The sequence below is a fragment of the Dromiciops gliroides genome, chromosome 6 (genome assembly GCF_019393635.1).
Source record: "Dromiciops gliroides isolate mDroGli1 chromosome 6, mDroGli1.pri, whole genome shotgun sequence".
Lineage (NCBI taxonomy): Eukaryota > Metazoa > Chordata > Mammalia > Microbiotheria > Microbiotheriidae > Dromiciops > Dromiciops gliroides.
In genome coordinates, this window is record NC_057866.1 from 7,452,110 (window position 1) to 7,478,610 (window position 26,501).

Sequence of the window (26,501 nt, forward strand, 5' to 3'; positions counted from 1 at the left end):
GTAGAAGAATCCTGCTCCTGGGGAGTCAACATGGGGAGGGGGGGCGGCAAGGTGTCCTAAATAGCAAGTCATGGGACGGTGGGAGCAGAGAACAGGGAGGAGGGCCCCTGCCAGGACCAGGAGATGAGCTGGTGCCTGAGGAGCAAGGGCAGCCCCCCAAGGGGGTGGCACCACTTTCATGCCAAGGCTTAGAGGGATGGACTGGAGAGATGGCAGGTGCAGGAGGCTGTGGCAGGAGGGAGGAGGGGTGTCTGCATGGGTGGGGGGAATGGGATAAGAGTCAAGAATGACAGTGAAATTGGCAACCTGGGGATCTGGTGGATGGGTTTGAAACAGCTCCATTGGGGCAGCTAGGTGGTGCAGTGGATAGAGCACCGGCCCTGGATTCAGGAGGACCTGAGTTCAAATTCCACCTCAGACACTTAACCCTTACTAGCTGTGTGACCCTGGGCAAGTCACTTAACCCCCATTGCCTCACAAAAAAGAAACAGCTCCACTGCAGGTGCAGAATCAAAAGGGAGCTCTATTCAGACCGACCATGCAGAAGTGGTCAGCTGACCCTTTCTTAGAGGACAGTTCCTTCCTCTCTGGGGCTGCTCCAACACCAAGCCTGAGTCAGCTTCCCTCTGGCCCTCGGCAGAAGAGAAATCTGGTGCAGGAAGATGTGTAGCAGTCACGCAGTCCAGGTCCTCAGGGTACAGATGAAAACCCAAAGGGAAACCTCTCACAAGCCCGGCTTCCCCGTCCCTCCCCAGTTCCTCCAGCCAGCCCTACTCAAGGGCACGGTCTTTGTCCCTCTTAATGTGTGGTGCCTAAAACTGAGCCGGGGCCCCAGCCTGGCTTGGGGCTCAGCTCAATAATCAGAGAGCTGCATTTGGGTTCCCCACAAAGCCTTTACTTAGAACTGGGCAGCACCAGGGAGCCCACAGGCCCCTCGGCCCCAGGTACAGGAAGACCGACAGCCAGTGGGGCTGGAAGACCCAGTCCAAGGGGTCTCCTGCCCCTGCCCAGCCCCCACGACAAGTTCATCTCCGCCCTGCCACGGAGACCCAAGGGAAGGCTGCCCAGGCAGGAGGACAGAAGGGGCGGCCCCCAGCTCACAGGAGCGTGCACTGGCCCTTGCGGCTGATCTCCACGGTGGAGAGCAGTAGCCCCAGGCTGCGCTGGGCATAGGGTGGGTACCGAAGGGAGTTCAGCTTCTCCAGGCCCGAGCTCCGAAGGAGGCAGCTGCGCTGATGCGAGAACGTATCAAAGCTGAACTTGCCATGATACATGCCCATCCCGCTGTTTCCTACGAGACACAAAGGTAGACAGTCTGTGAGGTCAGGATGTCTGGCCGTGTGGAGGGAGGGGAAGATTCAGCACAACCCTGGATAAAGTGTGGGGTCAGACCTGTATGAACTGAGGCAAAGGGAAGTGCCCTAATGGGCTGAAAGCTCTGGCTACACTGAGTGAGGCAAGGGTCCTAGACGGTCCCAAAGGAGCCGTGATGGAAAGCGCTCTCCAGCTCCAGAGAGAGGGATGAACTGAATGCAGATGGAAGTGGGATTTTCTTGCTGTCTATTTTTTTGGTGATGTGGCTAATATGGAAATAAGTTTTGTACTGGCCTTATGGGGGGGGGGGGAGAGAAGAAGCGAGTAAGAGAATTTGGGGTCAAAATTTAAAAAGAATCTTAAAAAATATATTTTTTTGTCTTTTTATTATGAACTTGGGGGGGGGCAGGGCAATGAGTTAAGTGACTTGCCTAGGGTCACACAGCTAGCAAATGTCAAGTATCTGGGGCCAGATTTGAATTCCTGAATCCAAGGCCAGTACTCTACCCAGTGCGCCACCTAGCTGCCCCCAAAATAATACATTTTTTAAGTCTTGCATCTTTTCCTGTTGAACTGTGAGTTCATGAGGGCAGAGTTGGGTCTTTTCTAACCTTTGTGTGTCTCCAAGGGCCCATTAAAGTTTGTGTCAACAGTGTGTAAGGAGGTGGGAATCAGGAAGACATAAGTTCAGGTCCTACCTCGGGCCCATTGCCAATAATGTGGAGGGGACAGGAAAGGACAGAGAACAGGGCCCCAGGGATTGGATGAGAGTCATGAGGTGGGGCACAAGACCTACCAACGCCTCCAAAGGGCAGCGTGGTCAGGGTCAGGTGCATGAAGCCATCGTTCCCACAGAAGCCCCCGCTGCTGGTCCGCTCCAACATCTGGCGCACCACCTAGAAGGAATACAGGAGGGCTCAGGGGGTGCCTGAGGAAGGCCCTCTCTCCAGGGCCTTAGTGGTCCTGTGCCCTGTGAGGCTGCACACACCTGACCGGTCCCTGTGACCTCTGACCGGGAGAGAGGCCCCCAAGGTCTCATTTTCTGTTACACCGGCCTTCAGTCCTCTGCGAGGCAACAATACCGAGGCAACAATACCGAGGCAAGGGGCCTAAAGGCAGATTCCGGAGCAGGGTCCCCCCAGTCCCCCCAATTCTGCCCTCTCCCCTGCCCTTATCCTACCAGCTGCCGGGTCTCACTGCCTCCGGCCATACCACCCCACCGTACTTTTCCTTCTTTCTAGTTCCAGGCCCATCACTTCCAGCCTAGACTATGGCAAAGGCCTCCTGGGCTTCCAATTTCTACCCAGTTACCAAAGGAGCCTCCCCGCAGCAGTTCTAAGTATGCCACTGCCCTGCTTGCTCAAGAACCTTCTGTGTCTTCCTCTCACCTTTAGGATAAAATAGTATCATAGATCTGGAGATGGGAGGGGCCGTCAGAATTACCTAGTCCAGTCCCCCCACTTTACAGAAGAGACTGACCAGTGACTCCTAGAGCTGGAGCAGGGTTCTGAGGCAATGAAGTCCCCCCATCAATACTAGGGGAGCTGGGTGGCGCAGTGGATAAAGGGCGGGCCTGGAGACAGGAAGACCTCAGCTCAGACACTCACTAGCCATTCGACCATGAGAATGGAAACCACTGCAGCCTCTCTTTGCCAAGAAAACCCTAAATGGGGTCTCAGAGAGTTGGAAACAACCACCACAGCTGCTGATGAGGGAGCGGCTGGTCCAAGACCTCTCCTGACGGTGTCTCCACTCTTCTGGACAGCTCGTTTTGGCTTGGGGCAGCTCTCATTGTTAGGATGATGGCCAACTTCTGCAATTTCTCCTCATCTCCTCATTCCCCCCCCAACACACACACACTGGAGGCTAATTCAGATCCCTCTGCTGCAGGGCAGCCTGGCTACACTGCTCTCTGCTCTTGGTCAGTCGTGGCTGACTCACAAAATTCCCCCAATCTTTTTTATAGAATATGGTGCTTCTCCACGTGCTAATGAAGTTGGTTATTTTCCCATATTAAGATTCATCTGATTAGAGGCCACCTGTCATTCCAATTTGTCAAGGTCATTTTTGGAAGCTGACTCTGGTCTAATCCTTCCATTTTTTCATCCAAGTCACTGATACAAATGTTGACAGCTGAGGCTGAGAACAGATAGCTCCTTGTGGTCCTCTGTTGGAGACCTTGTCTGTGTACACTGACCCATCAATGATCACATTGAGTCTGGACATTCGGGAGCTCCAAATTGACTGGGCAGTCATCTGGCCTTGGCCCTTTTGTATACAGGAGGAGGACTTCGCTAAAATCTAGGTAAAGTCCGGCCCTCGCCTTCCCCTGATGTGTCAGTCCAGCCCTACCCAGTCAGAAGAGGAAATGAGCTTAGTGTGGCATGAGCTGCTGCCACTGCTGAGGCCCAGGCTAGCCCCTAATCACCACTTCCCTTGGTAAATGCCCACAAGCGATCCCTCCAGTGAGACAATCTGGAATTGAGCCAGGAAGCAGTCAAGGTCACCGGGCTCTAGTTTCCAGACTTTGCTGCCTCAGAAAACCCGTGGGGAGCATGTTGGTGCTCCCTGTCCTCCTGTCTGTGACTCATGCTTTGTGCGTCTGTGCAGAACCCGCTGGGACCTCCAGCTTTATTTCTTTTCTTTTCTTTTTTTTTTTTTTTTTTGCGGGGCAATGGGAGTTAAGTGACTTGCCCAGGGTCACACAGCTAGTTAAGTGTCAAGTGTCTGAGGCCAGATTTGAACTCAGGTCCTCCTGACTCCAGGGCCGGTGCTTTACCCCTGCGCCACCAAGCCACCCCTCTCCAGCTTTATTTCTGCCCCCTTCTTGCCTTGCTCTTCTTCCTCTATTGATCCTGCAGCTCTCTGTGGTGTCAGACTTGGCAAATCCCCAGGGGCAATTTGTCCTTCACACTCTCGTTCTAGCTAAAGCTTTCTGATCAGGTTCACAAGACTTCCTGAACACGTGTCCATTTGCCCTCACTAGGGTACTCCACCCCTGAGCACCTGGTCATTAAGTGTGGGTGCCTCACTCATGTAATAAACCAACGACAACATCCAGTGGCGCTCCACTCAAAACCATAGCAAGGGTTGAAACTTGTTCAGCCGAATCCATCCATCCATCCACCATTCGATCTGAACAGCTGTAGGGGCATCGCGCCTAATACAGAGGCTGGAGAGTGAGAGGTGTGGGAGCTGAGCAAAGATACGAATCTAGGTGGAGATGGGGGAGGGGCTGTCGGAAGAGGAAAGCCGGGAAGCTTTCTTTGACAAAGAAACCTGGTTCCTTGGCCTTCTGGTGAAAACTTAAGACAATTCACTGAAGATGGTTCTCGCCTGTCAATGCCCCACTTTGATTTCATCCTGTTCCCTCTGCCCCCTCCTCCAGGCTCCCTCCCTTTAGGCCCCACTGTCCCTTCTTTCCCTGGGCCCCTCCCTCTGTCCCCACTGCCTTCTCCACCCCTCCACCCTCCACTCAGACCTCTCTTTCCTCTATCTTCCTGCCACCACCATCCCCTTCCCTTACCTCGGAGTTGTTGGAGAAGGTGTACAGGGCCAGGGGCTTCTCTCTCTTCCTGATGAAAGCAATGGCCTCATCCATGCTCTGCACATTCAGGATGGGTAAGATCGGCCCAAAGATCTCCTCCTGCATCACGGGGTCCGACTCCTTCACGTCCACCAGCACTGTGGGGGCTGCCTCAGACCACAGAGGAGACCTTAGGCTGGGGCTTTCAGAGGGCCCCAGGGCAGGGGGGGAATGAAGAGGTCCCCAGAGGGCAGACTCGGGGGTAAAGCAACGCATGCCGTGCCATGGACTCGCCAGGAGCGGGAGGTCAGTGGGGACAGGCCCAGCTGCCCACGGCTCCTCCATCAGCCTTGGGTCCCCTAGGCTCTTGTGGGGCCACCAGCACCAAGGACCCTGGGCGGGGGAGGGGACCACTCACCAATGTAGCGTTCCTGCTCGTCTGACTGGCCGCCGATGGCTACTTGGCCACTGCCCAGCAGGCCTCGGAGCCTCTGGAAATGCTTGTCATTGATGATGCGGCCCAGGTCTGGGGAACTCTGGGGATCCTTCCCATAGAACTGGGTGACCGCCCGTTGCAGGGCGGGCAGCAGCTTCTCCTGCGTCTGCCGGCTGCACAGGACGTAATCTGGGGCCACACATGTCTGTCCCGCGTTGAAGAAGCGGAACCAGGCCACTCGGTTGGCCACGTTCTGGGGGTCACAGTTGTCGTCCACGTAACATGGGTTCTTACCTCCCAGCTCCAGCGTGATGGGGGTCAGGTACTGGGAGGCAGCCGCCATGACGAGCCGGCCCACCGAGGGATTCCCTAAGGAAGTAGAAGTGTAGAGCCCCCTCAGCACCTCTCCACCTCCCTGCAGGCCAAGGGGCCCTGGTTTTTTCACAGGTTATAGGCTTTAGATTGGGAGGGGATGGGGGGGGGGGCGGGGAAGACAGAGACAGAGAGTGTGCACGCGCGCACACACACACATATCTATGTTCAGTTTAACCCTTTTTAACCCATCTTCCACAGATGCTGTATTGGTAACCCTACAATCCAGATCTGACTGTCTCCTCCCCTGAAACTTCAGGGGCTCCCTATTACCTAGGATGGAACACAAGAACCTTAGCCAGATCTGTAAAACCCTGGTCTGCCTCCCGCCTGCCTTTCTATTCATTCCGAATTCCCCTGCATGCCCTGTCCCAGTCAAAGCAGCTGACTTTCTCTTTTCTATAAATGGCATCCCATCTCCAGCATCCAAACGCGGGCTTGTCAGAAGGCTCTCCTTCCCCGAAGCGCTGCCCAGGTGCCCCCTCCCACACGAAGTCTCTCCTGAGCACCCAAAGACTAGCCCTGCTGCCCCCCCAAGATTATTTGGCATCCTTTGTATTTACGTGTGTGCCCATGATATTGCACCTTCACCTCCACTGTAAGTCCTCTGAGCGCAGGGATCCCAATGGAGCCCAGAGCCGGATTTGAACAGCCATGGGAATCCACACCCAAGCCCTACCCACTCTAATCCCCACTGGTTTTCTGCCCAGGAGTCATGATCTTGCTCTTCTCCCAGGAGCAACTTCTCCTGGAATAACTTTGGGGAGGGGGTGGGTCAAACTGAACTCACTCCACAGCTCCCAGACCCCTCCCTTGGCCCCAGGGCTGTGCTGGGTCAGCTCCCCATCTGTCTCCACTAGTCCTGACTCTGAGACTGAACAATCTCTCCTCCTCAGCCCTCTATTTCCCCATCTATAAGATGAAGGGGTCGGACCAGAGGATCTCGAGGGCCCTTCCCTGCCCCAGAGTTCTCTGTTCTTCTAGTCTGGTTGTGCCCATTATCTGCTTCCCTCTCTCCATCCCACTGACCCCACCCGGATCCAAGATCATCTCACCTCCAGCCTGGGTCATAGCTGGGCCTCTATTCTCCTGGCTTCTGACTCTGGCCCAAACATGCCTGCCAGGCTCATCTCCCCCGTCCACCCCACCTCTCCCCTGGCCCCATGAATTGTTCTGCCCCGATATCTCCCAAAGGAGTAACTCAGAGCCAGCGACGGATGTGCCCGGCATCCCACTGTCTGTCTACACATGCAAGTCCTGTGACATACAGGGACTTCATTAAGGACCCATTTTTTTTCTCATTGTTTTTGTTTTTGTGGGGCAATGGGGGTTAAGTGACTTGCCCAGGGTCACACAGCTGGTAACTGTCAAGTGTCTGAGGCCAGATTTGAACTTAGGTCCTCCTGAATCCAGGGCCGGTGCTCTATCCACTGCGCCACCTAGCTGCCCCCCTAAGAACCCATTTTAACTGGTCCCCCAAACCACGACCCCCTTGGCTCCTCATCTAACGGGACCTTCACTGCTGAGCTGGACTCACCTGTGAAGAAGATGTAGTCAAATTTGTTCTCCAGGAGGGCGGAGGTCTCCTGGGGTCCTCCCAGCACTACCGCAAAGCAATTCTAGAACACGGGACAGGGGTGTTCACTTGGGGAGGCCCGTCAAAAGCCCTGCTCTGGCCTGGAAGGCCCCTCATCCCCTTCACCACTTAGAACCCCAAACATCCTAGAGCGCTCGACTCAAATACTACCCCTTCCCCAGTGACAACTAGATTTTCTCCCCATCCTGGCATGGCCAGGGTTCTCAACACCATCGTACAGGGCTGAGTGACATAATTTTCCTCAGAGCCTGAAGATGGAGAGGGTTAAGGGGTGTGTGTTGTGGATGGATGGGGTTGTGACACAAAAGGTTTAGGGTATGTATGTGTGTGCGTGTGTGTGTATATATATACACATATATATATGATGGAAAAGGGCTGTGTGTGTGAGTGTGAGAGACAGAGAGATGGAAGGAGATGGAGAGAAAGAGAGAGAGAAAGATGGAAAGAAAGAGAGAGATGGAGAGAGAGAGAGAGAGGTTACGGGTGTGTGTGTGTGTGTGTGTGTGTGTGTGTGTGTGTGTGTGTGTGATACCCAAGACTGACCCACAGCCTTGGAAGGCAGGATCTGGGCTAGGGGGGCAGGCAGACTATGGAAATGATGCTGCAAGGTCTTGACTAGAAGGAAGAGTTAAGGGCCCTCCTAGCCTGGAGGGCAGGGGAACTTGGGACTTCCTGGTAAATGGATCCTGGGCCAGATCCCTCACCTTGTCCAGGTAGCTGGGCAGCACCTCGCTAATGACCTTCTCCACACTCTTGCTCATTTCTGAGGGCTTTAACATCACACAGTTGCCTGCAGGGAGGGGAAGGAGAGGCAGCTTCAGCCAGGGGGGCCCCATCCAGAGGTCAGCCTGTCAGAGAGATCGCAGGGGCCAGGGAGATGGGGGCAGAGGATTTCTGAGCCCCTGGCAAGTCTATGTAGCCCAGGGTCAGGGGGCACGCTACCCCTTCCCTGTCCCAGGGGCAGCATCACAGAAAATGGCTCAACCGGCAATCTGGCCTGCTCATTCTCACCACTGAAGTGGGGGCAGCCTTTTCTCCAGGTTCCATGGTCCTGCCCTTGCCCACTGCCTGAGACTGGCCCAGCTCTAGCCTCAGTATATAGATCCCCTCCCCCCCAAACCAGGAAAGGAAGGGTGGAGCAACAGGGGTGGGGGAGGGCCTAGCCTGGGAAGGCTGGAAAAGGGAGGAGGGGGAGTGAGGTGGGCAAAGGGAGATGGAGCCAGGGCATAAGGAGCCTTGGTCACTCAAGGATTCTCAGATTCGAAGGCCTGGGGGGGAACCTTAGAGCACAGAATGGTCAAACTGAGCCTTGGAAGGGAGACTGTTGGAGGGGGCAACCCCAGGGGTCATTGGGTCCAGCCACGTGCTGCCTCAGATGAGTGTGGAGGGAACTGATCTCCTCTTGACCACTATTCCTGGGCCTCTGGTCTCTGCTGGGTTTGGGGGGCGTGGGGTGTCGCTTATACCTAGTTGTGTCACAACCTCGGTTTAGACTGTTTTCTGTTGTTTTTGTTTTGGGACAATGAAGGTCAAGTGACTTGCCCAGGGTCACAGAGGCTGGATTTGAACTCAGGTCCTCCTGGATCCAGGGCCAGTGCTTTATCCACTGTGCCACCCTAGCTGCCCCTGGTTTAGACTTCTTCTAATCAAACCCCAGCATTCCTAGGATAAGACACCTTCCCCCCAGACCCTACTTCTCCACTGCCACCCCACTTCCCCCTGAGGAGCTTTGAAAGGGAAGAGACCCTAAGGGGCAGACCCTCGTTCAAGTCCTCGTTTGGCAGCAGGAGGAAAAAGCAGGCCAGAGAAGAGCCTTGCCCAAGGTCCCTGGGGATAGCAGGGCTCTCTTAGGACAAGAATTCTGGGTCCTCTCACTCACACTGGCTGCTCACCTAGGGTCCCCGCTTCTGCCCCCGCCTGCCCCTCCTCTGCCCCCATCCCATCTCCCTCCCTGCCTTTTTGGCCAGGAACAGAGGGGAGGATTCTGGGTTAGCAGCAGGGAGGGGGAAGTGGAGGCCCTCATTCCTTACCTGCTGCGATGGCCCCGATCAGAGGAACAAGCACGAGGTTCAGAGGGTAGTTCCAGGGGGCAATGATGAGGACCACACCGTAGGGCTCCCTCCGGATAAAGGCTGTGTCCAGTTGGGTGGCCTGGAGACAAAGGGGTGAGACCCTGGGGCCTGGGAATCTCAGCTTGGGAAGCAGAGGGAAGAGAAGCCCTGGGGCAGGTGGGGGGGGGAGGAAAGAAACACCTGCAGAGAAGCGGGCCCCCCCCCCCGCCCCCCAACAGGGCTCACCAGGTTTTTAGGCACATGCTCATCCTTCATCCAGCTGTGCAGACTGTTCAGGGCCAGGTTAATTTCACTCTGACAGATGCTGATTTCAGATATCTCTGATTCAAAGGGAGGCTGGAAGAAGAGGCGGTCTATGGGTCAGGCCAGGGCCCTCCCCAGGGGAGTTATGGCCACCTAACCTCCATGTCAAAGGAGATGAGATACAACACGTCCTTAAACATCCTAGTCTGATACTGCAAACTACGTGTGAGAAGGAGCGGCAGCAGCTAGCGTCCTTGGAGCCTCTGCCAGCCTGACTTGGAGCCCTGAGTCGGGTCCTCTCCTATGGCTGAGCCTATGGCTCAGGCACCAGCCAGGCCCGGCCCCAAGCTGGCCTCCGCAGGAGGAATTTTTAGCCACACTCCTCTCAGAAACCACTTGCTAAGTCATACATGGGACGCCCTTCAGCAGCAGGATTACAGAGCGTTGAAGCCTTGGATCAGTCAGTCACTAAGCAGTTATTAAGTGTATCATGTACCTGGCCCTGTACCCTGGAGATAGAAGACAGGCAAAGACAGAGCACGTCCCAGGGATCTCGATTTACTGCGGCAGAGCTATGTAAGTAACTGGCAATACAAGATGTATAGAGAATAAAGGGAAGGCTCTCCAAAGGATTTACCCTTGTAAAGGTAGAGATGAGTGGAGTCTAGAAGAAAGTCAGGAAGACCAGGAGGCTTGCTGCTGGCCTGGCCAAAGGGGCAGTCGGGGGACGGCTCGCTACAGTCTGCGAGGAGCACAGTGTGTGAAGAAGAGATGCCCCAATGCGGTTTAAGGTGAGCCTGAACCTGAAAAGCTGCATTTTCTCCCAGAGGAATAGGGAGGTGCCGATGGCTTTTGAGTAGGGCAGTGGCGCAGTCAGATCTGTCCCTCACAAAAATGATTTTAACAGATGAGAGGAGGAAGGGTTAGAGACAGAGTCTGGGGGCCCAGGGGCCGGTCAGGAAGCTGTTGAAATCATCTGAATGAGTGCTGCACAGGACCTGGATCAGGGTGGGGGCCATGGGGATGGGAAGAAGGGGATGATGAGGAGAGATGCTCTAAAGGTTGGACCAGCAAGTCTTGGTGACTGATTGGATATGATTGTGAGGGAGGGAGAGTGCATGGTCAAGGACAATTCCAAGGTCATGGCACTGGGTGTGTGGAAGGATGGTGATGTCCTTCAGAGAATTAGGGGATTTGGAAAGGTGGGTTCAGAGGAAAAGAGGAGGATATTTTTGTGATGTAACATTTGGGATGCTCATGGGATTTCCAGGTGGAGAGAGCCAGCAGGCTTCTGGTGGCAAAGGAACAGAGTTCAGGGGAGAGACCAGCACTGAGTGTGTAGATTTGAGACCCATGTGTAGAGATGAGAAGGGATCCCATGGAACTCTAGGTCACCAGAGGAGCAGGAGTATATAAGAGGGGGACTGAGCCTCAGGGAACACCCACAGTGAGAGGGAAGGAGATGAATGATGAATGAGCAAAGGAGACTGAGGTGGAGTCATCAGACAGGCAGGAGAAAAATCAGCAATGGACAGTGCCATGGGAAGCCAAAGAAGTTGGGAATAGTCAGGAAGAAGGTCAACAGTGTCACCAAGAAAGACAGAGACTGAGGAAAGGCCATCAGATGTAGCGGCCAAGAAATTACTGATGATCTTGGAGGGAGCAATTTTAGCTGAGTTTAGGGTTAGGCAGCTAATTTATTTTAAAATCAATGTTTATTGATATCTGTTGGCTTTATATTACCTACATTCCCCAATGTGTCCCTCCCAGAGAGCTATCCTTTATAGCAAAGAATAAAAATAAGTGGAAAAAACTCAACAGAACTTACCAACACAACACATCAAAAAAACAAAAAAAACAAAACCTGACAGATGCAATGTTCCATCCCCACAGTCTCCCGCCTCTGTAAGAATGGAAGGAAGAAGGAAGCAAGGAAGGAAGGAAGGATGGATGGATGGATGTCTTTAAAAGCCTAATTGTAAGGGGTTTATGCAAAGTGGGTGGGTGGTGAGGAAATGAAGGCAGTGATTGTTCACAACTTGAAAGAGAGCAGGGGGTGGCTAGGTGGCTGCAGTGGATAAAGCACCGGCCCTGAAGTCAGGAGTACCTGAGTTCAAATCCGGCCTCAGACACTTAACACTTACTAGCTGTGTGACCTTGGGCAAGTCACTTAACCCCAATTGCCTCACTAAAAAAAAAAAAAAGAAAGAGAAGCAAGACAGAAGATGAGGAGGTTATAATGTCAAGTGAGTATGGGAAGACCTGGGCATGTTTGTGAGCACCACAGGAGCCATGGAAGATGAGAGAGAAGGTGAGTGGATGACAGATGGGACAAGCTCCTGGAGAAGACAAGAAAGGACAGGAACAAATGCTCTAGTAGTGAGACTTGGTAGGGAAGGATTCATTACCAGGGCACTGAAGGGAAGGGTAGCCTTGTTTAAAGATTTTATTTTTTTTATTTTTTGCAGGGCAATGAGGGTTAAGTGATTTGCCCAAGGTCACACTGCTAGTAAGTGTCAAATGTCTGAGGCTGTATTCGAACTCGGGTCCTCCTGAATCCAGGGCCAGTGCTTTATCCACTGTGCCACCTAGCTGCCCCCATAGCCTTGTTTAAAATAACAGATGGATGAATGGAGTTGAAGAGAAGCTGCATACTGAGAAAGCATGATGGAAGGCATGCATTTGAGTGGGAATGAAAAAGAGAAAAGCAAAGGTGATATTCATCAGTGACTCTACTATATTTTTGCCAGCCAGCCAGAGACTTCCTTCCTAATACAAACCAGAGACCTACCAGAGAGGCAAAGATCTGGTAGGGGGAGGTCTTCACTCTATTAAAGAAAGGAAGGCTGGGTACATGATTTACACATAAAGGATGATACCAGGGGCAGCTAGGTGGCGCAGCGGATAGAGCACCAGCCCTGGAGTCAGGAGGACCTGAGTTCAAATCTGACCTCAGACACTTAACACTTACTAGCTGTGTGACCCTGGGCAAGTCACTTTAAATCCAGTTGCCTCACACACACAAAAAAGGATGATACCATAAGCAAATTAAGGGAGTATGGAATCATTTATCTGTCAGATTTATGGGTAGAGGAAGAAGTTATGACCAAAGAAGATATTGAGAATAAAATTAAATATAAAGTAGATCATTTTGATTATATAAAATTAAAAAGCTTTTGCACAAACAAAGTTAAAGTGACCAAGATTACAAGGGAAGTAGAAAACTGGGAAAGAATTTTTGAAACAAATCTCTCTGATAAGGCCTCATTTTTCTTTCTTTTTCTTTTTTTTTGGTAAGGCAATTGGGGTTAAGTGACTTGCCCAGGGTCACACAGCTAGTAAGTGTCAAGGGTCTGAAGCCAGATTTGAACTCAGGTCCTCCTGAATCCAAGGCCGGTGCTCTATCTACTGTGCCACCTAGCTGCCCCCCTCATTTTTCAAATATATAGAGAACTGAGTCAAATGTATAAAAATACAAGTCATTCCCCAATTGATAAATGGCCAAAGGATATGAACAGGCAGTTTTCAGATAAATAAATCAAAGCTATCTATAATTATATGAAAAAATTCTCTAGATCATTATTGATCAGAGAAATGCAAATTTGAGGCATCACCTCACACCTATCGGAGCGGCAAATAGAACAAAAACGGAAAATATTGGATGTTGGAGGGGATGTGGGAAAGCTGGGACACTGATCCACTGTTGGTGGAGTTGTGAAAGTATCCACCTGTTCTGGAGAGAACTCTGCCCAAAGGGCTATAGAACCGTGCATACTGTTTGATCCAGCAATACCACGGCTAGGTTCATATCCCAAAGCCATCTCCCAAAATAGAAAATGACCTATTTGTACAAAAATATTGATAGCAGCTCTTTTTGGGGTGGCTTAGAATTGGTAATCAAAAGAATGCCCATCCATTGGGGAATGGCTAAACTGTAATATACGATGGGGATGGAATATTATTGTGCTCTAAGAAATGACAAGCAGGATGACTTCAAAAAGGCCTGGAAAGACTTGTATGAACTGATGTAGAGTGAAGTGAGCAGAACCAAGAGAACCTTGTACACAGAGACAACGATATTGTTTAATGAAGAACTGTGAATGACTTGACTATTCTCAACAATACAAGGATCCAAAAAAACCCCCAACCAAACCAAAATCCAACACAATGATCCAAGACAACCCCAAAGGACTATTGATGAAGCCCACTGTCCACCTCCAGAGAAAGAACTGGTATGGATGGAACAGGCTGAAGCGGGCGATTTGTCACTTTCATTTTTGTTCCTTTCACTTAACTTTTCTTGTACAAAATGACAAAAATGGTAGTGTTTTACATAATCATACATGTATAACCCCACATCTGATTGTTTGCCAACTCAGGGAGAGGGGAGGGGAGGGAGAGAAAGAGGGATAAAAACTGGAACCCCAAACTATAAATTGTTTATAGTTATTGTTTATAAATGTTTATTACAAAAAAAAGAAAGGAAGGAAGGGAATAAACTTATTAAGTCCCTACTATGTGCCAGGCACTGTGCTATGTAGTCAGGGTGTTGGGCCTAGAGTCAGGAAGATCTGAAAATTAGCTCTGATTATGAAACAAGTAGTTTTGATCCCATAGTCTGGAGATCAGGGCTCCACAGCATGTTCATTAAGAACATGGAGTACTGGGGCAGCTAGGAGGCACAGTGGATAGAGCACTGGCCCTAGATTCAGGAAAACCTGAGTTCGAATCCAACCTTGGACACTTGACACTTACTAGCGGTGTGACCCTGGGCAAGTCACTTAACCTTCATTGCCCCACCCTAACCCCCCCCAACACCCCCCCCCAAAACCATGGCACACCAAATGAATCTTATTTTCTTTTACTTTATAGGATTATGACACTGGTAAGTCAGGAAAATTCTTAGACACAGAACCTCAGGATTTCATTGAGGCAAGGATGCTTATGGACAAGATTGAGAACTACAGACTGGATGCTAGTAGAGCAGGGGCGATTGATAGGTGAATGAATTGTGCTGAGTAATGGGTGAATGGCATGCTGGATGAAAGTCTTTGGTGCTGGACCACAAGGCTCTACCCTATGATCTGACCTGTTCCAGATTTTTATTAGCGATTTAGATGAAGTCCTAAGTAGCATGCTGATCAGATATATGGATGACACAAATCTGGGGGAGGTGAAACTGATCCTGGATGGCAGAACCAAGACCCCAAAGGTGCCGATGGCTGGGATGACGGGTATACATGAACAGGCATGAACCTAAGATCTTGAAGCTGGGCTGAAGAACTCAGCTGAATACAGGACGGGGAAAGTATAGCTAGAAAATAGTTCAGGTGGAAATGACCTGGGAACTTTGGGGGCCCACTCCTCAGCACGCATGTGATGCAGACACCAATGCCATGAAAGCTGTCCTTGGCCATGTCAAAAGGGGTGGAGTTCCCAGAGTGAGGCAGTGAAGGGGGGAGCGGGGCAGAGTCCTACTGTCTCCAGCCCTGGGCAGGCTACGGTAAGGGACACTGATATTGGGGTATGTCCACAGGTATGTCCAGGGGTATGACCAGAGGATGGGAAGAAGACTAGAAAATATGTTACATGAGGGTCAAAGTGAAAAAGGGGGAGACAAGACTTGGCATCATGTGATGGCTGTGCTCAACTTCTGGAAGGTTTGTCTCAATTTATTCTAGGTTGGTCTAGAGTATACAAACTAGATATCTAATGGCTAGAAAGCACAATGGGGCAGGGTTACCATGATTAAGGGGCCTGTTCTGCCTTGTGAGGTGATGAGCTGTCCATCCCAGCAAGTAGTCAAGAAGAGGTTGGATGGCCCCCTGGCAAGGAAGGCTGTTGAAAGGGTTCATGCATGGGAGGGAAGTTGGGTGAGATTCTCTCTCTCTCTCTCTCTCTCTCTCTTTTGTCATTAAAATATTTAAAAGAAAATGCTCAGAATAGGCCAGTAGGAAGTTCAGAAAGAAAACACATGCAAGCCAGATAACTTTGCAATTAAAAGGTTGAGGCTCATGAGGGGAGTTAGGTAACCATGATGGCCAGTTGTTCAATGCTTTTTGTCAATACATGCCTCCTTGAAAGCCCTGGGAGCACTGTCAGAATTGCTGACAGCCATTGGCCTTGTTTGCTTGATTTGTTTTTTGTTTTTGTTTTTAATTTTAAAAAATCTTTTTTTTTTTTCTTTTTGGATGAGATTCTCTTAAGGAGCCTCTCCAAGCCTGAGGTTCTGTGATTTCTGAATTCGTCTCCAGAGAAACTTTAGGCCCTCACTCACCTTGTGTAGATCCTGGGCCAGGGCAGCCAGGAGGGCATCTCGGTTCTCTTTCAGAAAGCGGCTCAGCCCCTCTAGCTGGGCAACTCGGAACTCTGCCGGGCGGGTTCTCCCGGAGCTGAAGGCGTCTCGGAGGCTCTGCAGGGTGTCCGTGAAGGGATTCATCCTGATTCAGAGAAAAGCAGGGATTGGGGTTGCAGCTCCCTCTGCACCTGGCGTCCGCAGGTACAACTCTCTGCCACACAAAGGCAGAGAATGAGTGCCCTTCCATGAGGCCTTCCTTGGTCTCCTCCGTCAAAAGCCAGCTTTCCTTCCTCAGATGCCTCTTAGCACACTTGCACTCAAGTCACAGAATTAGGTTGTACACCCTTGGGTCTAGAACTGGAAGGGAACCCGAGACCCCTGAGTCCCCTCCCTCGTCTTATAGAGGAGCATGCTGAGGTCCAGGGACAACTGTGATCTGCCCATCCAGCTGGCCAGTGGGCAAGCTGGTACTTAGACCCAGACCTTCTGCTAGGCGGCTTTGGAGGCTGGGAATGAGGACCCTTGAATCACCCAGGATGCAGCCATGGGCGTCACTGACATCTCTTGGTGAAGGCGAGAAAGAAAACCAAGCACTGGGGCAGCTAGGTGGTGTAGTGGAGAGAGCACCAGCCCTGGATTCAGGAGGACCTGAGTTCAAATCCGGCCTCAGACACTTAACAATTACTAGCTGTGTGACCCTGGGCAAGTCACTTAACCCCAAATGCCTCACCAAAAAGATTTTTTTTTTTAAAAGAAAGAAAGAAGAAAACCAAGCACTTTAGAAAGGTTTTCATTGCCTAATGAAACTATGCCCTCCCACTGGGCCTCAGCCATCTTATCTGTAAAGTGGAGGAAATAATTTGTGATTCACAGCCAGGAAGGGCTGTAATGAGGATGCTGTTTAGATGTAAGCTATTTCTAGGAGAGATGCCGGACAGGGCTTCAGGTTAACAAAATCCTCACCCTTCACCATCCCAAAGCAATTTAGAAGAACAAAATACACATGGAAGAATAAAAACAATGACATTCAAATTGGCTTAAAACACAATCTCAAAAGAATGAAAATCTCTATGAAAATAAACTCATACTATTGATTTCAAAATGTAGATACAATGGCACAAAAGGAAACCCTTATGTAACATTTGAACTGACACTATTTCTCTGAATGAATTTAGAGCATTTTTGATTTCAATATCTAAAATCTCCAATTCTCATTTTAATATCCTGCTGTCTACTTCTGCATTTCTACAAAATATGTCCCTGTCTATGGCAATAGAAGCAGATTCTTGAAATATGAGGATGGTAAAGTTTCTCTTGTTTTTCTTCAACTCCTTTATTTTCTCTGTTGGTCCTTTCATAAGACCAATGCTTTATATTTATTTATTATTTTTTTGCAGGGCAATGAGGGTTAAGTGACTTGCCCAAGGTCACACAGCTAGTGTCAAGTGTCTGAGGCTGGATTTGAAGGCCAATGCTTTATAAAGTTATTAGTTAAAAGGCAAAGCAGGTAAAGAAAAATCAAAGTAGAAAGTCCACAAAATGAAGCATTAACATGATCTTATCCCCTGTTTGTCTGATTAACCAGACTAAAGTTAGAGAAAAGCAGGTATTTAGGTACTTAGCAAGTAGAAGAAATCCAATGGAAAATTTAAAGGGACAGGCACATAAGATCAATGAAAATAGGAGAAATGTACAAACATAAAATTTCTTACCCAACGTGAAGATCAGAAGGTTTAGGGGTTCAGCAATCCCTTCGTGGTTGTCAAACTGTGTTGTTTAAAATCTAAATGTGGGTTCTAATCTGCCCTCCCAGTCTGGGGTGGGGTGGGGAGAAAGCTGGCTAAAATCACTGATAAATTCAGCAAGAGTTTAGGTTTTTAAAGATTCATTAAAGCTTGGATCTATTTGGTATCGCCAGAGAGACAGAAACCTTTCACCTTCCTTTCCTAGCAGCCCAGGTGAAATTCTGCCACCAAGCCGATGTCCCGAATGATAAGGGGGACTCCTGTTCTCCTTCTGCCACTATGAGCCTCTTCCTTACCAAAAAGAGAGTGTTCTTCTCTCAGCAAGCGTCCACTTCCTCGTTCCTCTCTCCCTCCCCCAAGGGGGAGGTCCTTCAAGCTGGTTGATTGAGAGTGGTCTCTTGCTGATGTCAGTAGTACACCAACACCACTCAGGGCCAGACAGGTGTGGCCTCCATCCAATCATCCTTAAGTAGGTACTTAGTTTCTCATTCTCACCCAATTCAAACAATACTAAATCGATCCCCTGGGTGCCTGCCAAATTCCATTATTTTATCACAGGCAGTAAATGTTTGCTGAATTGAACCTTCAGTTTTCCAAAGAATTGGGTTCAAAGGAACTCTTCCTACCCATTTACTGAGACTGAGATCCAAGTTAGTCTGAGCTTCCCTGTGACTGACTTAATGAGTCACGACTGAACTATACAAATGGCAGACCCTTAACCATGGAAATAAGAATACCCAAAATAGAGAGACTGCCAAGGCCAGGCCAGAGAGCCCAGGGTGTACACAAAGACACACTCCTGCCTCCTTCCCTCTCTTCCTCTCCCACCTGCCGCCCATGGAGTGTGGCAGAAGGAACAGTGACCCAAGGGCTCTAAAACGGTGTACTCTGACCCAGCAATACCACTACTGAGTCTATATCTGAAAAAGATAAAAAGAAAAGGTACCTGTGTGTACAAAAAATATTTAAAGCGGGTCTTTTTGGTGGCAAAGATTGGAAATCGAGGGGATATTCATATAGTTGTGGCATGCTGATAGTGATGGATTACTATTGTGCTATATAAGAAATGATGAAGGGCAGCTAGGATAAAGCACCAGCCCTGGATTCGGGAGGACCTGAGTTCAAATTTTGGCCTCAGAACACTTGACACTTACTAGCTGTGTGACCTTGGGCAAGTCACTTACCCTCATTGCCCTGCAAAAAAACAAGAAACAAACAAATACAAAAGAAATGATGAGCAAGATGGTTCAGAAGACTATGAATTGATGCAAAGTGAAGTGAGCAGAACCAGAAGAACACTGTCGTAGTGTAAGGATGATCACCTGTGAATGACCTCGGCTACTCTGATCAATACAAATGATCCACATCAATTCCAAAGACTCATTTGAAAACTGCTACCCCCTAAAGAAAGAACTGATGAACTCTGAGTGCAGATTGTAAGCATTTTCCCCCATTTTATTTTCCTTGCTTCCCCACCTCCCTCACAACTTAGCGATTGTGGAAATGTTTTGCATATGTATCATAAGTATTGTATTTCTTCCCTTCTCAAAGGGTGGGAGAAGGGTTAGAGGCAGAAAGAGAATTTGGAACTGAAAATAAAAAAATTTTAAATGAACCAAAAAATAAAGGGGCAATGGCCCGCCTCAGGAGGGAGGGGGCTCCCCATCACTGGGGGGCTACCAGCAGAACCTGGTTGGGGATCCAACCAGAAAGGGGTGGGATTCTGAGGTCCCCTTCCAGTCTGAGATAACTTCTGTGATGCAGAAGACAGCTATGAGTGTTTGGGGAAGAGAGGGTGGACAGAGAGGGAGGTCCTGAGCCTTGCTTAGGGAGGGGTCTGGGAGAAGCCCAGAGGGGCACACTTCCCAATTTTGCCCCTGACAGTTTGAGATGAATCACTTGATTGCTACAGAGAGGTCAGCCAGCATTTGGGGTTCTCAATGCAACAGTGCAGCAGCTTTGAGGCCAGGTGCGTCCTGTCCACCGCATTTTGTGGTGACTCCTGGTCACTCTGTTCCCTCTTAGCCCTTGGCTGACATGACCCTAGTTCTGCTAGCCCTTGATCCCAGTGGGAAGTGGACAGGAAGGAGATCCGTAGTGAAGTCTGGAGTCAGAGGCCCTCAATCTGAATCCTGGCCTGGGTCCCTAGGCTGAGAGCAGGGCCCTGCACTGGCTGGGTCTCTGAGGGTTGGGATAATGACTTTGAAAGCCCCAACCACCTCTAAATCTCCCACCCTCCTTTTAAACCCAAACACCGGGGCAGCTAGGTGGCCCAGTGGATAGATTACCTGGATTCAGTAGTACCTGAGTTCAAATCTGGCCTCAGACACTTAACACTAGCTGTGTGACCCTGGGCAAGTCACTTAACCCCAATTGCCTCACTAAAAAAAAAAAAATAATAATAAACCCAAACACCCGGTGACCTCCTCCAGCCAAATGAATTTGGAGGCAGAAGGCAACTCTGCTCAGGCTGATGCTTGGTATCCAATGGAGAGCTCCAGCTACCCATAACTGTGGTGAAGAAGAGAGCAGGGAGCCTGCATGAGGGTGTCAGCTGGGTCCCTCTAAACTTTCCCACTGCTATGAAATGAGACCCATTTCCTTGGGACCCCAGGAGAAGGTGCCTCCGGAAGGTTTGCAATTGGATCAGATAAGGCACTTGGTGGCATTCTCTACATTCCAGAGGAATAAGGATGCATTCAGGTGGGAGGGAGAGCCATGCCGCCCCAAGTTCTGTTAGCAAAAGGAGGGGCTGATGGCATCTGGAGAGGCTGGGAGGGGACCGGCTAGGATGTAGTGGGTAAGGCAAGGGGTCCGGGGTTTCTCTCCCCTAGAGAGCGCGGGGGCAGGCTCTCCTCAACGTCTGGGAATCCATTCTGAGACTATCAAGACTGAACAACCACTTCTCAGTACGAACGGGGAAGGCAAAGCCCAGCACGAAGTGGCTTACGTAGGGTCACCCCCAAGTTAAGACTAGACTCCTAGTCCCAGCCCTTCAGCCTAGAAGTGCCTGCGGGGCATTTTTCTGAGTCCTTGTGGTCTAAGAGATTGAGCTCTGGACTGGGATTTAGGTTTGACCCCCGCTCTGTGCCCAGGGCAAGCTAGTCAACTCCTGCCTCAGTTTCCTCATGAGTACAATTGGGATAGTAACCCTCCGAGGGTTGTTCGGGAGTTTCCAATCAGGTCGCCGTCAAACACTTGCCACGCCTTACGGCACTCTACAAGTGATTATTCCTATGGTGCTGTTTTATTTTTGTTTTTTAATCTTTGTACGCCCAGCACCTGATGTAGTACCAAGTAGGGGTTCAATAAATGTTCTTGGGATGCTAGCTTCCCGTCTCCTAGCCCATCCCCGCTCCCTCCTGCCTCTGAGAAACCGAACAAGAATCCTCCTGAAGTCTCTCCCCCTTGCCTGTAGACTGTAAGCTCGCAGAGGGCAGGGATGGGTCTCAGTCATCTCGCTAGCTGTGCTCAGGCCAGGCTTCACATCTTGAGTTCCTAGAACCGGACTGGCTCTTGGAGTTATCTCGTCAAACGCTCACCCCACCTCCTCTATTTTGTACAGAAGGAGAAACTGAGGCGGACGGGCCAAAGGGACTTATCCGAGATCACACGGTCCTAAGACACAAAGCTGAATTTGACCCAGGACCTCAAACGCCAAAAACTGCTTCTTGCTGCGGTTGGTCGGAGGACTTAAAGCAGGATCCACCCGTATTTCTCCTCGCTGAACTCCCCTCTCCCTCGTCCCTCCTCCTCAGGGTTCTCGTCTTTTGGTGGGAGGCAGGGGCGCTGGCCTCTAGCTGGGAGGGCACCATGGAACATGGGCCACAAGTTACTTTTCTCAATTCAGGGTGTCCCTCACATCTGGTTGGGGCCGAGCCACGTGAGAAAAGGCAGGCGGCCGGGGATGGCCATGGGAGAGTGGCTGCCTCCGCGTCCCGGCTCAGCTGGGACCGGGTGGCACCGCCCCCCACCCTCACACCCCACCCTACAGCAGAGCCCCTCCCCAGCACCTCTGGGTCTGAGCGAAGCCCACTTCCTGCTGCTTCTGTCTCAGCGCCAGCTGTGGATGAAGGGGCGCAGGGGCCAGCCCAAGGATACCATACCTGCAGGTGTGGTCTGCTCGGCTGCAGCCCAGCCGTCTTCCCGGCTTATTCCTCCCTTCCCCTCTCCCTCTCTGAGGCTAGTCCCTCCACAAACCTTCAGAGTCTGGTTATGAAATTCTGCTAGTAGGAGGCCCGGCCCCTGGGAGGCGGGACATGACTCTCCCCCCCAGGCCAGAGAAGAAGACTCTGGGCTGGGCCCACTGTGAGTGTCCCAGCGGGGAGGCCCTAGACCCGGGGGTGGCTAAAGGCTTCCTGCTTGTAACCTTGGCTCCAGCTCCAGCTGGTTCCTGAGGCAGCGCCTCCCCCACCCACCCAGAGGCCATGGCTGAAGGAAGAACACTGTCCTTCTGCGCTGGCCTGGTGTGGGGTGAGTGGCCCCGGCTTGGCTGGGCTCCAGGCTCCCCGCAGCCCTGGCCCCCAGTGAGGCCTGTGCTGGCTGGGGTCCAGGCTCCAGGCAACAACTTGGATCTGTCTTGTCTCCCCCAGGCCTGGGAGCCTGGGTATCCGAACCTGGGCCTTGTGCCAGGCCGTTACCCTGGTCACAGTAACGCCCCAGGTCAGGGCCAGACTGGGCTCTCTTACATCACAGGCAGGCTCCCTGGGGAGCTCGCAGTCAGGTCCCTCGTGGGCCACTTCTAGAGAGAGCTGGGATAATTCTCCCTCTCCCCCTCCCCAACCCATGGCCAGGGGCCTGAATGGCTGGCAGGCCCCTGCAAATTGAACGGGCAGAGCGAGCAGAGAGCCAGATGTCTGGGGAAGCCGCCCACCCTTCATCGGTTCTCCTTTCCCTGTCTGGCTCCAACCAAGGGAGAATAATGCTCTCATCCCTGAAGCCCACGGAGCGGGGGAGGGGGATTTCCTGGACACATATAATGAGCTTAGCACTGACCTCGTCACTTCCCTCTCAACAACCTTCTCAAGCTCCTCCCTCTAACCACTCAGCTCCCCTCCTGCCTTTCCAAATTAACCAGTTAAGCCCCTAAAATGGAGGTTCCCGGTCCAGCCCCCAGCCTAAGCTGGGGTGTCTCCTATGGCATTCCAGTCAGCCCTCAGCCCCATCACCTTGTGGTCTGTCTGCCTGCCCTGAGGGAGCTTCTCCCCTAAGGAGGAGAGAGATGCCTCTCGGACACAGAATAGAGACGCTGCCTCAGGAAGGACGGACCAGAATTCTCGGAGTCTGAGTCGAAGAGGAGGCCCGTCCCCAAACGTGGGGCACAGCCCGACAGACGTGCACAGGCTGGGGTGGCCAGGGCGCAGTTTAGTCAGAACAAGGAGCATTTAGGGGAACGTTACTGTGAAGTGAGCCGGTCCAACAGTCATTTACTGAGCTTCACCAAGGTGGAAAAGTGGGTTATAAATGGGCCGGGGAAGGCCTTGAGTGCCGAGCCGAGGAGTCCCTGTTGTCTGTGAGAGGTGCCCTGGAGGCCTTTAGACATTATTCTGGAGGGGAGACAAGGCTCTCCGGGGCCTCCTTCTAGTTCCAAGTAACATTTTACCTCCGGGAGGAGGCCTTCCCTAGTGTGTTAGTACACAGCTGGTACTTAATAATGTTGACTGACTGAAGCCGGAGGCGGGAGATCAGTCAGGAGCCTGTAATGACAGTGTAGGCTAGAAAGGATGAACACCTGAAGTGGTCGGCACCTCCCCCACTTCCACCCCATCCCTGCCCCTGAAGCTGCCACCTCCTCAAAAAGCCTGCCCTGACTGCTCGCCAGAGACCACAGACGTCTCCCAGGCTTCCCTGGCACTCACGGTTGGCACCCACAAGAGGGTGGGTGGGGGAAGGTGCTTAGCATCCCGGCTCTTTAGCTTTGCCTGGGGCCCTGTATTATCACCCCCTCCCCTTTCCCCCCAACCACATACAAACACTTAGCCCCCTGAGGGCAAGAACTACCTCCAGTTCATCCTGGTCTCCCAGAAGGCACTTGGCGCCTGCCCAGGCTCCAGATTAAACCTTGGGAGACCTGGAGTGAAAAAGCATCCTATAACTCATCCCAGCCCACGCCTTTCCCAGGTCTGCCCCTCCTGTCTAGGGGCCCATGAGGGACCTGGGCTCAGGCTCTGGGAGCGGATCAGGGTATTGAAAACTGGAAGGTACAAACCCCATTTTACAGAGTGGGTAACTGAGCCCAGGGCCGAGTATCTTGTTAGTGGCAAGGGGCAGGAATCCCGGCACCCTGAGCCCCAAATAGCCGGCTCTTTCCACTATAATTTACTACATGTAGAGCAAGTGATGGGCCTCAGTTTGCTTGTCTATGACAGGAAGGCGTTAATAACAACTGACATTTTTTTTTTTTAGTGAGGCAATTGGGGTTAAGTGACTTGCCCAGGGTCACACAGCTAGTAAGTATTAAGTGTCTGAGGCCGCATTTGAACTCAGGTACTCCTGACTCCAGGGCCGGTGCTCTATTCACTGCACTACCTAGCTGCCCCAACAACTGACATTTACAAAGCGCCACTTTACCTCTGCTGTGCCTAGGTTCCAGCTATAACCCTCAGGGTCGTGAATACCCTAGCCCCATTTTGCAGGTGAGGGAATTGAGGTTTATTCCCTTAAAAGGCCACACAGCTGGTAAGGCTCAGAAGCAGGATTTGAACTCTGGTCTTCTGTCCTGATCCCAAGTCCAGCCTGCTGTCCCCGCTGCCTCTAAAAAGGCCCCAAAAAGTCAGTGGTTGCTCTCCGACGTCCCTGGTCCATGCATGGTCCTTCTCTTTGGGGTCCCAGGGAGGGGCTAGGGATATAGAAGGGCTCATGCCTGACATCATCAGGCCACCCGGGAAGGTTTTCTAAACCGGAGCTGGCCTCCCGATGGTCCGTGCAGGCCCGGCAGAGCCCTAAGCCCAGGGGCCCCTTCCCTTGATGCGGGTCCGAAGAGACTCTAGAGTGACCTCCGGAAATCCTGATTACACCCTGCCTGTGGGGGGCCATGGAAAGTGGGCTTAGTCCTGGCTGGGGGCCGGGGGACCTGGGTCCGAAGCAGTCCTGCCCTAGGCTTTCTCCTTCCTCCCCTGGCTCTCTCTGCTCTCACCTCCCTGCCCAGCCTGACCCCTCCTTCCCAGGCTCTTTATCATCTCTGCCCTTCTAAGCAGGGGGCCCGCAGCTCTGTCCCGGCCCTCTCCCCTTTCCTCTCAGGCCCTCTCTTAGTGACCTCATGGGTTCCCAGGACGCTCATTATCCCCTCCATGCAAATGACTTCTGATTTCTCTCCTGAGCCATCAACCCGCCACACACCATCTTCTACCCATCAGCCATCTATCTCTACCTGGACATCCCTGGGCAGCTCCAACTCAACCCTTCCCTCTTCTAAACTTCCCAGCTCGGGTTCCTCCTCATCCCCTTACTGGCCTCCATCTCCGGTCAGCTGCCCAATCTCGTTGATTCTCCTCTTACACCAGAGCCCCTCTGCCCACTCACCTGGACTATTGCAATGGCCTTCTCACGGATGTCCCAGCCTCCTGCAGCTGCCCTGCCCGGGATCTCTCTACATCCCGGGTCTGACAGTAACATTCCTTTCCTCAGAAATCTTTAATGAATTCTGGTCACATACAAAAGCCCGGAGGTTGTTTAAAGCCCTCTGGGGTGGGTTGGGAGAGGGGGCACTTAACTTTCTTGGTTTATTTATTTGTTTGTTTGTTTTTGTTTTTTTGCAGGCAATGGGGGTTAAGTGACTTGCCCAGGATCACACAGCTAGTAAGTGTCAAGTGTCTGGCCGGTGCTTTAACCACTGTGCCATCTAGCTGCCCCCTTTCTTGATTTATTTAATGGCTCCCCTTGCTCCACTCAGCCAGGTTTGCTGACTGTTCCCTACACGATGCCCACTTCTGTCTTCATCCCTGACTCTCGGGACTCTGTGATTCAAACCCCAGCTTTCCTTGGCCCACAGTCGCTAGGCTTTCCCTCCTTGAGGTTCCTGTTTGAATTAGTTATCTGCACACACACCCTTTCCCTAGTAGACCTTAGGTCCTTGAAGGCGGGGATGGCTTCATTTTTTTGACTTTGTACCCTTAGCATCAATGCACACAGTAGGTCTTTAAGCCGTTTTGTTCAGTCGAATTGAGCTCTGTCATTTCTCAGCTGCGTGACTTTGGGGAAGTCTCTTACCTTTTGTGTCAGTTTCCTCCTATGTCGGACTGAGCTTTCGACCCTTGCGCCACCTGCCTCCCAGGACTGTGATGAGGAAAGCTTTCTGTAAAATCGTCTGGAAAGGGGAGAACTGTTATTCTGCAGCGGAAGGTCGGGTTCCGGTGGTCGGTCCCTGTCAGATTCGTTCTATCTGCAGAGGTTGGTGCTTCTGGATGGTATCCTGAGGCTGCAGGGATCAGAAAGGGAGAGGCAGGTGCTGGTGCCCTCCCAGGAGGCTGCACCCCACCCCTCAGCATCCCCCCCACCTGCTGGAAGCCAAAACAAAGAAGGAAGATTTCTCTGTGTGGCTGCTGAGGATAGACAGGAGGGATATTGAGTTACCAGTGGGTGGGGCAGAAGAGCGCATCTTTCCTTCTCTCCGCCCTCCATGCCCAGCTGGTACCCACCACTACCTGCTTTGTCCCTATGCCACCTGTTGCCCCCATGCCACCTGCTCTGGCCTGAGGTTCCTTGGATGACCCTCATCCCCCAGGACTGAAGCCTCCTTCTACTTACCTGGCCTGCTCCTCCCAGGCAGCATCTCCTGATGAGGTGCCCATCCCTGCACCCGGGAAAGGTCCTGGGGGAAGGCTGGAGGTGGCTCACCCACCTTGTGTGCAATGAGGAGGGCGGGTGAATCTCCTTGTCTTCTCTGGGAGACCCACAGCT

General features: G+C 51.7%; 1 protein-coding gene across 3 annotated transcripts; it reads right to left on the reverse strand.

Annotated features, from left to right (window-relative positions):
• Positions 1–408: 408 nt before the first annotated feature.
• ALDH3B1 (aldehyde dehydrogenase 3 family member B1) lies at positions 409–26,501 on the reverse strand. 3 transcript variants are annotated; one of them, XM_043971254.1, is made up of 11 exons: positions 26,349–26,501; positions 25,812–26,019; positions 15,838–16,000; positions 9,543–9,653; positions 9,276–9,396; positions 7,950–8,035; positions 7,186–7,267; positions 5,259–5,645; positions 4,841–5,007; positions 2,111–2,210; positions 409–1,291 (listed from the first exon to the last, which is right to left on the reverse strand). In XM_043971254.1, exons 3-11 carry the CDS (start codon positions 15,997–15,999, stop codon positions 1,098–1,100), a joined length of 1,410 nt encoding a protein of 469 aa, XP_043827189.1. In that variant the 5' UTR covers position 16,000; positions 25,812–26,019; positions 26,349–26,501; the 3' UTR covers positions 409–1,097. The 3 variants fall into 3 exon arrangements, with proteins under 3 accessions (XP_043827189.1, XP_043827192.1, XP_043827190.1); XM_043971257.1 differs by lacking the exon at positions 9,543–9,653; XM_043971255.1 differs by lacking the exons at positions 25,812–26,019; positions 26,349–26,501 and adding an exon at positions 21,710–21,985.